Source organism: Panthera tigris, chromosome B1 (assembly GCF_018350195.1).
Source record: "Panthera tigris isolate Pti1 chromosome B1, P.tigris_Pti1_mat1.1, whole genome shotgun sequence".
Classification (NCBI taxonomy): domain Eukaryota; kingdom Metazoa; phylum Chordata; class Mammalia; order Carnivora; family Felidae; genus Panthera; species Panthera tigris.
Genome location: NC_056663.1, coordinates 28,810,218 through 28,822,738, shown reverse-complemented (window position 1 = coordinate 28,822,738; position 12,521 = coordinate 28,810,218). Strand labels below are relative to the sequence as shown.

At 36.5% G+C, this 12,521-nt stretch overlaps 1 protein-coding gene across 6 annotated transcripts in view; it reads right to left on the bottom strand.

The window, feature by feature from the left end:
- The window catches only part of WRN (WRN RecQ like helicase), a 149,859-nt gene that overhangs the window by 24,551 nt on the left and 112,787 nt on the right, over positions 1-12,521 (bottom strand). For 5 of the 6 annotated variants that reach the window (XM_042983152.1, XM_042983153.1, XM_042983155.1 and 2 more), the window contains 4 exons: positions 6,211-6,381; positions 6,036-6,133; positions 5,107-5,179; positions 3,841-3,917 (listed from right to left, as the gene is read on the bottom strand). In XM_042983152.1, coding sequence (XP_042839086.1) covers positions 3,841-3,917; positions 5,107-5,179; positions 6,036-6,133; positions 6,211-6,381 — 419 coding nt within the window. The remainder of the gene's footprint in view (positions 1-3,840; positions 3,918-5,106; positions 5,180-6,035; positions 6,134-6,210; positions 6,382-12,521) is intronic. The other variant, XM_042983154.1, reaches the window with a different exon arrangement.

Genomic DNA, 12,521 nt, shown 5'->3' with positions numbered 1-12,521 from the left:
AGAAGAAAAGTTCAAAATTACTACTATGAAAATCACCAAAAAGTAGAGATGTTGTATCCACAAAACAAGAAAATGTTGTTATGTTAAAGAAAGAAGAAAGAGGGGCGCCTGGGTGGCTCAGTCGGTTAAGCGTCAGACTTCAGCTCAGGTCAAGATCTCACAGTCCATGAGTTCAAGCCCCACATCAGGCTCTGGGCTGATGGCTCAGAGCCTGGAGCCTACTTCCGATTCTGTGTCTCCCTCTCTCTCTGCCCCTCCCCTGTTCATGCTCTGTCTCAAAAATAAATAAACGTTAAAAAAAAAAAAAAAGAATGAAGAAAGAGAACAATAAATAGTTCTTAGAAATTAAATTTTTGAAAAATAAAATTAAAATCTTACTAGATGGAAGGGAATATAAAGTCAAGGAACTCTCCAAGAGAATAAACAAAAAGAGATTAAAAACAAGGGAAAAGAAAAATAAGGAACAAGAACACTAAAAACCAAGCAAAGAAAACAAAAAAGACAATTACTAACATCAAGGAAAATAAGGTAGTGGTGGCCATAGTAACAAAGTTTGGCTTAGTAGTATATAATGTTTGAGTAGGTTTAATAACATAAAAACAAATTGTTAATCTGACCAAAACTTGAAATGTAATTGCTTTGGTCAAGAGGGGAATGAAGGAAGGGAAATGAGGGGAAGGCATATGGAGGATAAGCTCTAATCCACCATTATAGAATGTCAACAAAAAAATTTCCAAAACTAGTTGGTCCAAAACCAGTAATCTAAGTATGCCACTTAGAAATATGGTGGCAGGGGCGCCTGGGTGGCTCAGTCAGTTAAGCGTCCGACTTCAGCTCAGGTCATGATCTCGCGGTCTGTGAGTTCAAGCCCCGCATCGGGCTCTGTGCTGACAGCTCAGAGCCTGGAGCCTGTTTCGGATTCTGTGTCTCCCTCTCTCTCTGACCCTCCCCCGTTCATGTTCTGTCTCTCTCTGTCTCAAAAATAAATAAATGTTAAAAAAAATTAAAAAAAAAAAGAAATATAGTGGCAAATATCAGAGAGCCCAGCTGGAAGATTTGAGGATGACTGCTTCTACAGAACAGAACAAAGTAGGTTTGGGAAGGGTGTGAACTGGTGTGCTTTGTGACATGCCATTAAGTACCAATTTTAAAACCATGTACATGTATTATTTTTTTAATGTTTATTTATTTTGAGAGAGAGAGAGTGTGTGCAAGCTGGGGAGGGACACAGAGAAAGGGAGAGAGAGAAGAAACCCAAGCAGGCTCCACACTGTCATCGTGGAGCCCCAGGAGGAGCTCAGTCTCACAACCCATGAAATCATGGACCAGAGCCAAAATCCAGAGTCCCATGCTTAACCAACTGAGCCACTCAGGCGCCCCCATATGTATGATTTTCATAAAAATTCAAATGAACTTTAAAATAATAGTTATTGATGTGTAAGCATCACTCTCACTTCTCTACACTAAGCCCATACATTAAAATTAGTATCTGGACTACTCCACAGGTGTCTCAAACTCAGTACATCTATCAATAAACTCCTTGTCCCCTTAATATCCAACAATCTCTCAAATCGGTGTTCCTCTTATGTTGCCAGTGACGGGAGGGACAACACTCTTACCCGTAATCAAAGACAGAAACCTAAGTGTCATGTTCAACTTCTCCATTTTCCTCAGCCCACCTGAATTTCCAATCACCAAGTCCTAACAATTCTATCTCCTAAATATCTTACAGTTCTATTTCTGTCCATGCCCACTGCCACTTCCCTCATCTATGTTCCCATCTTCTCCTGAAAATTCTACTGCAATAGCCTTATTTCTGTCTCTACACTCTGATCCTCTAGCCTTCTAATCCCTCCACAGCAAGAGTCACTGATCAAGAGTCAGCACACTAGGGTGCATGGGACAAATCCATGTGTTCTGATAAGGTTTGTAAGCTAAGAATGGTTTCTTACATTTTTAAACAATTTAAAAAAATCAAAAGAACATTTTGTGACATGTGAAAATTATATGAAATTCAAATTTCAGTGTCCATAAATAAAGTTTTATTGGAACACAGCCACACTCATTTCTTTACATATCATTTATGGCTGCTTTAAGGCTACAACAGCCAAGTGGAGTAGTTAGACAGAGACCACATGACCCACAAAGCCTAAATTATTTACTATCTGATCCTCTATGGAAATGCCAGCCTCTGTTCTCAGTCATAAATTTGATGTCACTATCCTACTGAAAATCCTCTTAGATCTCATCTCAACTGATCAAGTTGAGTGCCTGAAAGGAAACTGGATATTCTGGACCCTATTTAATTCTCCAGTCTTAAATATTTACCACTCCCTCACTTCCCTCTACCAGGAAATTGCTAGCATACTTGTTGAGTTCCTCGTCGTATCATACCTTCTTTTGCTTTCAGGTTTTAATATATGGGCCATTCCTCTGCTCAGAAAACTTCCCCTCATTTCACTTCACTTCTACCCAAGCCTTGATCAAGTGTCACTTCCAAACTGCTTTTCCAAAGTGTTACAACCCTGAATTGTAATTTTATGTTCCCTTACCTGTATATCTCACCAGAGTATAAACCCTGGGAGGGCCCGGGGGGTGGGGGGGCTATGTCTCTGTTTTTCCCCACTCAATCCCACTGTCTAGAATAATACCTGGCACAAGAAGATGCCTAGCAAAACCACAGTAAATGTTTAAATGAAGAAATGCTTCCGCATACTGAATGGATATATTGTTTTATACACTACTTAACCTTTTTGTTTACATAAAATGTAGTAATTACTCCATATCTAAACAAAAAGAAATTGTTTTGAGGGGAAGACGTATTATAGTAAATGTTTGTCAGATCCAAAGTAGTATTCTCTAAGTGAGAAATCCATTAGAAAGTAACAGTATCAGGGCGCCTGGGTGGCTCAGTTGGTTAAGTGTCCAACTCTTGGTTTCAGCTCAGGTCACGATCTCACGATTTGTGAGTTCGAGCCCCGCATCAAGCTCAGTGCTGACAGTGCAGAGCCTGCTTGGGATTCTCTCACCCTCTCTCTCTGCCCCTCCCTCATTCATGCTCCCAGGCTCGCTCGCTCTCTCAAAACAAACTCAAAAAATTAAAAAAAAAAAAAAAAAGAAACAGCATCAGAGCACATTAATTTATTTTCACCTGATACATATATAAACATAGTCCATTCAGTAATCTGTGTATAAAGGTCCTGACAAGTTTTTCAAATTCTCCATCTTCAGACCTTCTGTAATTCTGTACATTCTCCATACTTCCATTAAGTCAGCAAGTCAGACAGCAAGCTCCAAAGTACAATAGGTACATTCATTATTTGTACCAACTCTCATATTTACCATTTTATATTGCCATATAATGTATTTTAAGTGGGCTGGAAATATATATTTTATACAAATATAATGAGTGCTTAGATGCTAGAGGTTGACAAATATAGATTTGAAAGTCAGCTCTGGTATGAGCTATGTGCAACTGAACAAGTTAGTTAACTTCTTCACCCTTGGTATCTTCAACTTTAAAATGGGAATAAATAGCAGTGGTTAACTCATAGGCTGTTGTAAGAATTAAATAAGATATTACAAATAATATACTTAGCATTTAGTACAGAGTTTGGCAAACAATAATACCCAAGAAGTGTTAGTTATTAAATTAATGTTAATACTATCATTTTATAGGTCTTCTTCAATAATTCTAACACTGGAGGCTTATGCTTTAACTTTTAACTTCCTTCTGCCAACTGAAATAGCCCAACATCTGACAGATATTTACCTTTAGGAAAGGAAGAAAAAAGGTATTGATATAGTAAGTATAGAAAATAAAAATTTTCAACTCTGTACCTTCTTTTGGGAATGTTACTGCCAGAAGAAATTTTATCAGATGCTTTGTAAGAATACATCTTCTCCAAGTTAGACTGCTTTTAAACATAGAAAGGTCCATTAAAAAAATCCAAAGTTTCAAAAACTTTTAAATATGAAAAGAATATGACATAAAATCTCACGATTACAATTTCTCCTCTAAGTCATCAAATAAATCACCTGAAAATAAGCTCTTAGATTATCAACTTCTAGGATGCTACTGGCAGTTAGTCCTATTCCTCCCAAATCTAGAGAATATATGATCAAAACAATTATTTGAGATGCAGCAGAGGCCAAAGTTACAAAATGATTCAGTTACACTCTGCATACTTTAATAAAACAAAAACTTTACCAAAAAATTTAATTCACCACATTTTCCTATTACTCCAGTGTTCCAATTACGTGAAGTCTACCTGTGGGTATTTAATCTATAATAGTTATCTAAGACCCAAAACATAAAAGAAGAACATATGTATGCATGTGTGTATGTGAGTGTGTATATAGTTTTACTGAGAACTTTTAGGAATCGGGCTTATTTGTTTTCTATCAATTATATGTATCATAATGTGTAAAAAAGAAAAAAACTCCAGGCCAAATGAGTTATAAAATAGGCTTTAAAAAAATCAAAATACGGGGCACCTGGGTGGCTCAGTCGGGTGAGCGTTCGACTTCGGCTCAGTTCATGATAGAGAGTTCGAGCCCCCCATCAGGCTCTCTGCTGACAGCTCAGAGCCTGGAGGCTGCTTCAGATTCTGTGTCTCCCTCTCTCTCTGCCCCTAACCCACTCACATTCTGTCTCTGTCTCTCTCAAAAATAAATAAACATTAAAATTAATTAATTAATTAAAGTTTTAAAAAGTTAAAAAATCAAAATAGGTGTGCCTGAGTGGCTCAATGAGTTAAGCATATGACTTTAGCTCAGGTCATGATCTCACAGTTCGTGGCTTTGAGCCCCATGTCAGGATCTGTGATGACAACTCAGAGCCTGGAGCCTGCTTTGGATTCTGTGTCTCCCTCTCTCCCTGTTCCTCCCCTGCTCGTGCTTTTTCTCTCACTCTCTCAAAAATAAATAAACATTAAAAAAATCAAAATAAGTTACTTCTCAAATATTTCTGCTATTGATCCCAGAAATTATATACTGCATATTTTATTGTTCATTTCGCTACTCTTTCCAAAGTTTATGTTTTGTTATATGAAGCATTTCACTTAATAAGGAAAGAAATAAGAACCACCTCTTTAACAAACAAACCTTCTCTGCAGTTAATTCAGTTGGTTCTTGAGTATAGGAACACTGTTGCATGCCAAGTGATACGGTTTTAGAACTGAAAAATAATAAAATTAAGTTATCTCAAATGTCAAAGTGTAACTATCTAATTATCTGATATCGTCACACCTCCACTCTTAGAAAGGCAGATGAGATTTCATTACTGTTTCAGAAATGAGGATTTTTTAAAATAATTTTTTTTAGAACAAGCTCTGGAATGTGCTTTTTAAGCTCTTCAAAGTTTAAGTTTAAAGCTCCTTAAAGTTTAAGTTTAAAGCTCTTTAAGGTGTTTGAAGTTTAAAAGAAAAATTGACAATCTAATGCACAATTATAAACAATTACAGTGAACAACACTATTATAAACTTCAAAGTTGCAATGACACTGGGTTGTTCTCAACACAGAAAGAAATATTTGACATGCTAGAAGTTTTAGCTAAAGTACTGTAGTAATCATACTGTAGTGTATAAATCTATCAAACCAATATGTTATACACTTCAAACTTACACGATGTTGTATGTCAATTATATCTCAATTTTTTAAAAAAAGGAAAAAAACCAAATAATCAACAACATGTAAAGATATTAAAAAGAAGGCAACAAGTATATTCCCTTCCCACCTTCTACACATAAGAAGGAAATATAATGTATTGACTCTTCAACACTGATCTCAGCACTGCTTCATTAACCAATGGGAAAGCAGCTTTCTAAACACCTCACCTACTTTTTATCAACCAAGAAAATGTTCTATGATTTCTCTTTCACCCACTGACTCCCACCCTCAAACTAGCTAAAAGAGGTATGCTAAAACAATCTTTACTCATTTTATCTTTGTGGTGTCTGTAAATTGGTATAATTTGACATTTCAACTACAAAAAATCCAGAAGTTAAAAAAAAAAAACACCTGAAAAACGAACCTTGGTTGAGGAAACTCTGTTAGACACAATTCTTCATTAGCTTGAAGGATAAGTTTCTTAGGAAATTCTGTTTTGGCTTTATCAAGCCAGTCTCTACCCTGTTGAATACAAGAAGAATCTCTTAATGAAGAGTGAGTAAAATTAAATCAAACAGGTAGACTTGTACATTGTTTACCTTTTTCGTAAGAGTGCAAATCCTTATAAATTTGGAATACCCAGGAATTTCCATCAAGAATCCCTCAGTCATGAGCTGACGGGACAAAGCCTTCCACCAATTCTCTGTGTGATCCTTGCCATTGCCAAATAAATCATGTCTGCGATATTGATCTGCAAGACGCTGGGAATTCTGAAATTAGGAATAAAATCAGTATCTAAAAACGCTTATTGAGTTAAACAGGATAAGTGAAACAGAACTGTCTATTCATTTTTGGGGTTTAACACTAAATCTCAGCTTTAAAAACGTATGAAATTTTATGCCCATCCTGCTTGTTCTGAATACTTAAGCCATAAATAAATATATAATCAAAGTAGAGTTGCTTTTCTGTCTAAAATAATGGCAGGTAATTCTGCATATAATTCACACGCATTTTACAATGCATAGGCTGGGATATGTTTGTAATATTTAACCTAGGCTATTTAGACCTTTTATTAACATACATTGTCTGAAAACAGAAATCATCATCTGCAGCATGAGACTAGGAGCTTGAGTATTAAGAGGCAGTGTGATCCAGCAGCTAGTAGTCAGTGAGTACATGACAACTCACTTCCCACTGCATGGCTGCATTTGTGGTGCTTTTGTTCAAGAGGTACTGCAAAGTTTACTTCATCACTTCTTTTTTTTTTTTTTTTTTTAACGTTTTTATTTATTTTTGAGACAGAGAGAGACAGAGCATGAACGGGGGAGGGGCAGAGAGAGAGGGAGACACAGAATCGGAAGCAGGCTCCAGGCTCTGAGCCGTCAGCCCAGAGCCCGACGCGGGGCTTGAACTCACGGACCGCGAGATCGTGACCTGAGCTGAAGTCGGACGCTTAACCGACTGAGCCACCCAGGCGCCCCTACTTCATCACTTCTGATTTAGCTGCTTGACTGAGATACCCCAGAAAAAGCAACTGCATGCTACACAGTTGCTGTTTTTGAGATTTTTTTTTTTCCTAAGTGAAGAGAGGATTCCAAACTGAAGACTCTTTGCAAGCCATCAAGTTTTAACAATGTTGGGGAAGCTAGTCTGTCACGTGCAATTCTCTTGTCATCTAATGGAAATGACTCTTCCCACATTCCCCCCCACAAAGTACTTTTCCTTTCATTCGCTCTGCCCTCTCACTACCTCCTTCCCATACCCTACAAATTTAAGTACCACCTTTAAATGTCTATAGTATTACACAGACAAAGTGCTTTATGGAAAGTTGCTCCTCTCTAATGTATTTGTGGTGAATAGGGCAGATGGTAATTCAAGAGTCATTCTAACCTTCATCCACTGTGACTTCTTTTCTTGCAGAATCTGGAAAGTTACAAATACTGCTTCTCAAAATCCCTTGCAGCTAGAGTTCTGGGTATGATTTAAGTTCCACTATTCAGATGCATTTTTTCATGACATCTATAGGCAGGAAGTTGAGCTAAGGATACTCTTCCACTATTTTTTGCAGGTATGCAGGATCATGGATGTAGGTGTTTGCTTTTTATGAGGAAGTGTTAGCACAGAACCCAGCATACAACTACTGGCTTCCTGAGTATCAAGGGGCATCCATATTTTTGGATACAGATTATAGCGACTGCAGGGTGATTACCAGAGCAAGCACAAGGGGAACCTCCCTGATTGTTAGAGGTCCCTCTTTGGTGCACTTTGGGGTCTGGTGCTGTAGCAGTGGCTTGTCAAGCTGACAGATAGCTTCTTGTCACAGAAGAGGCAGCAGCTCTTAGGATCGACTATACAGTACAATGTTATCAACAATACCATAAGCTATTTAATGCACAGTAATACATACTTTTCTGTTTAAATTACTTAGAGTGATCCTGAGATCATATAAATTCTGTATTTTAGATTATGTTTCAAAAACATTCATCCTTTGAATATGTCAAGAGGTTACTATATTCTAAAAATTTTAATATAAAATGCAGTCTAAAATTTTAGAAACAGGCAAAGCCTGCTATTCAACATTTTTACATTTCACCTATACTCCATGAAGGTTTAACAACCAGTGCATTTAAAAATCCAGGGATCAAAATCAAAACAATTTATAGGATGAGTTCCAGCAGACATGACTCAAGCACTATAAAGGCTCTCTATTACGAACGTATTGGTTTTACTCAGCTGACGAGAATGTTACAGCTACCAGTTTATCATTCTGGAACGTTAAACATGTGAATACAAGTGAAAGAGCCTAATTAAAACCGATTCCTCATACAAAGGAAATCTAGGCTGCAATCAGATTAAACTGGAATGAATTCTGATCAGAGACACATTGGTGCCTAGATACTGAGCTTAACACATAGGCTTCTGATAGGTTTAGTTAACAGAGTCTATAACATGCATTCTATTTATCTTAAAAATAAAAATAGAAATAGAAGTCTTTTTATTAAAATGGCTAAGTAATGAGCTTTAATATCATGATAATTATATTTACCAAAACTTTACTGGAACAAGATTTAGAGAAACAGAAACACCCGGGTACAACATGGTACCTTTTTCCTTATTAACAATCCCTATAGCCTGCTTCGGATTCTGTGTGTGTCTCTCTCTCCCCCTCCCCTGCTCATGCTCTGCCTCTCTCTGTCTCTCAAAATAAATAAATGTTAAAACAAACAAACAAAAATCCCTACCTACGCCAACTGACTTTGAGTTGACTTAAACAGAATGTTTAAAATCAAACATCAGAGACTTTCAGAGCTAGAAGGAACACTGGAGCTCTTTGATCTACTTGGTCACTTTTTACTCATGTTGCTAACAAATAATCAGAGGCTCAAAGATGTTTAGTGGAAGCCTAAGGTCCTAGAACTAGAACACAGACCTCAAGACTACTAGTTCTAATCTTTTATTACTATATTATGTGTACACACACACACAAATATACCTATACAACACACACATACACAACATAGATACTATATATGCATATAGTATATATGCATATACATAAACATATACATACACATACACATTGATGATAGTCACTCCAGCAAGACTACCTGGATTCACATCACAGCTCTGGCACTTACTAGATTCTTGACTTTGGGCAAGTTACTTAACTTATCTGGGTTTCTATTTCCTCAGCTGCTATAGAAGTATTAACAATAGCATCTATCTCCTGGGGATGTGATGAAGACTGAGTACCCAAGACAGAGCCTGGCTCAGTAACATTAACTTTCTTCTTATTAGTTAACAGCTGATGCTTTGACTCAACCTGAATTTCTTAATCTAAAAGAAAATCCATGACTTAGTACCTAGTCGGTTTTCCCTGTAACACCTGTAATGGCACTCTATCTCTGCTAGGAGCTTATACTAATAGGAGATTCTATTGCTTGCAAACTGGTAACACCAAAGATATTAAATTGCCTAACCAGTACTTATTAGCAATCTCAACACTAAAATTATTCCTCTAGCCTTTCCTTTCATAAGAAAGAAAGAAAGAAAGAAGGAAAGAAAAGAAGGAAAGGAAAGAAAGCAAGCAAGCAAGCAAGCAAGCAAGCCTGAAGGCAATGGACACATTTAATAGTAGAAAACAGTGAGATTTTTTTCTAATCAACAAGGAGTAATTGTCCTTCCCCTCACGATCAATAATCATCATGAATGCTATGTACCGTTGAATAAATTTACGTTGTCTTGTGTCCATGGCAATCCTCATGCCCAGAAAGCTGCTATAGAGACTACTGGATTTGGGCACTGATTTTAAGGAAGGCACATTTTACACACACATCCCATACCAGTCGCATTCATTCTCCAGATCATTGAACCCAAAAACAAAAGTGTAAAATCGCCTGTGAACAGCATAATAAATAGAAAAGGCACTAAACAGTAGTCGGGAAGGCTGCTTGCTCATCCTGATTCTGCAACAAGGTAATAGTATGATCAGGGCAGGTCCTCTAACTCTTAGGGATTCAGCATTGATCACTGTAAAATAAGGCGATACACAGGGTTAAATAGTCTTTTTGCTTTAGGAGTCTACAGTTCTTTAAGACACACTCAAAAAGGGAAATTATCTCACTCTTTTATTTTAAAAATTAGGTTGGGATAATAAAGAACACCAAACTGGCATATCAAGGAATGTGGAAACCTACTAATTAGCAGATAAGAGTTAGAATGAAGTGAGAAGACTGGCTGGGACACACGACCCAAAGAATCACTTTCTGATAAAAGCAAAATCTCTGAACCTCTACCTAGCAGAGAAAACAAATGCACTTGCCACTTATCTGAAGTAACTTCTTTAAAAATCACAACTATTTTGTGTGGTCATTTTTTGTGGTAGGAATGTCACATTCTCCTCCACCTTTCTTTCCTCATTCTATCTCTAAATGCCAAAATCTACTGTATCTCCCACAAAACAAGAAGTTCCAGTGATAGTGGCAGAATCACAAAGACTTCTCTAATTTCTCAGCTATTAACAAGCACTCTCTTGAGGACTCAGATCTACTCATATGTCCTTTATCTCTTTCAATGCTACACTATACTATCTAGCTAGCTAGCTAGCTAGCTATCATTAACACCTTTCCTATTAGATGATGAGTTTCATGTAATTCAGGTTTGGGATTCCCCACAAAACACAGTGTCTTACACACACACACACACAAAGATGTTTAATAATTAGTGGGAAAAAATAGGTATAAGCTCTAACTCAACAAGTTTTAAATCTCCATGTTATTTAAGTGCAAACAAAAGCAGCCTAGTTTCTATTTACATTTTCACTTTGTTCCTTTTGACTTTTTCCCAATTCCCACAAGCCAAAGAAGTTTAGAGCTGCCACTCCAGGGCTTAACAAAGTCACTCCCAGAGCTGTTATTCTAAGTGCAAAATAAAATCAAAAGATTAAAAAATATCTATCTCTAGGATTATGTTTCAATCAGACAAAATAGCTTACCCAGAAAATTAAATGGATAACCCTCTTCTGTATGATAGATTTAAAACTATACAGGGTGATTAAAACTACCAATAGTTTGCTAGTGGCTGCCTAGTCAAAGCATCTTTTATCAAAAGTGTTACCTAACTCTGGAGCCATGACAAGGTTTAGCACTTTGATAATGTGATTAAAAGTGCGGTTTCACTTAATGTCTTGGTTATTAAAATTAAGGACTGTGTTTCTGTTTTCTATAAAATCATGATAACTGCATATCTTACCACTCATTCACACAGGGTGTTTAAAAATATTTATGTGGTGAGATGTTTAGACAGCTAAAACAAAGTTCCTTAGGCAACATTTCTACTATTTAATCTCTAATTAAAACTTTGTTTTAAAAACAAAATTTTAGGGGCGCCTGGGTGGCTCAGTTGGTTAGGCATCCGATTTCAGCTCAGGTCATGATCTCACAGTTCGTGGGTTCAAGCCCCAAGTCGGGCCTGTGCTGACAGCTCAGAGCCTGGAGCCTGCTTCGGATTCTGTGTCTCCCTCTCTCTGCCCCTCCCCCATGCTCACGCTCGCACGCTCTCTCTCAATCTCTCTCTAAAAAATAAACATCAAAAAAATGTGGTTTTTTTTTAAACAAAAAAGCAAATTTTAAACTCCGTTCACAAATGCCTGAATGGCTGCATAACTGTTTATACCATTTAGAAATATCTTGTGTAAGAAAGGAGAAACATATGCTGCTTAAATCATTTTTGTTATATATATATAAATATATATATATATATATATTTATATATATATAAACATCTTTTTAAAATGCCAAGAGTTTTCAGTTTAAGATATTTATCATATTACAGATCAAAATTAACTACAAAGATATCAATTTTTTCTAAATTAGTTAAGGTGGACAATTTGTCAAATTCCTAAAGGAATTATAATTACAATTTTTTAAATAATATCCCAGTAGGTACCAAGATCACTGAAATGGAAGGAAAAAAAAATGCCTTATTTTCCTTGTAGTTAATGTCTACAAATTTTTGTTAAGTGGTACTTTTTGAAAAGTTTTGCACTTTTACCTAGCAAGGGTAGTATAAAATTTCACAAAGAATAAACTTCTTAATTTGAAGACTCCCAGAAGAGACTGTCAGTATAAGAGGTCTGACTTGGTTTTCAAATAATGGGTGAAATTCGATCCCTCTTGTGACCAGTTCAAGTTTGTGTAGGAGCCCACTTACACTTCCTTGTTGATACTGGATACTGCTGGATCCTACCAAATTAAACAAGGATAATTTTTATAAATTACACATTCAACTGGGATATACAGGTTTGGAAGATGACAGAGACAGAAGAAACTTTCACAGATCTCAATTAAACTTAATCTATCCCTTGCAATTTCAAGTCTTTAATAAAAAAGATAGAAAAAAAATATTAGCA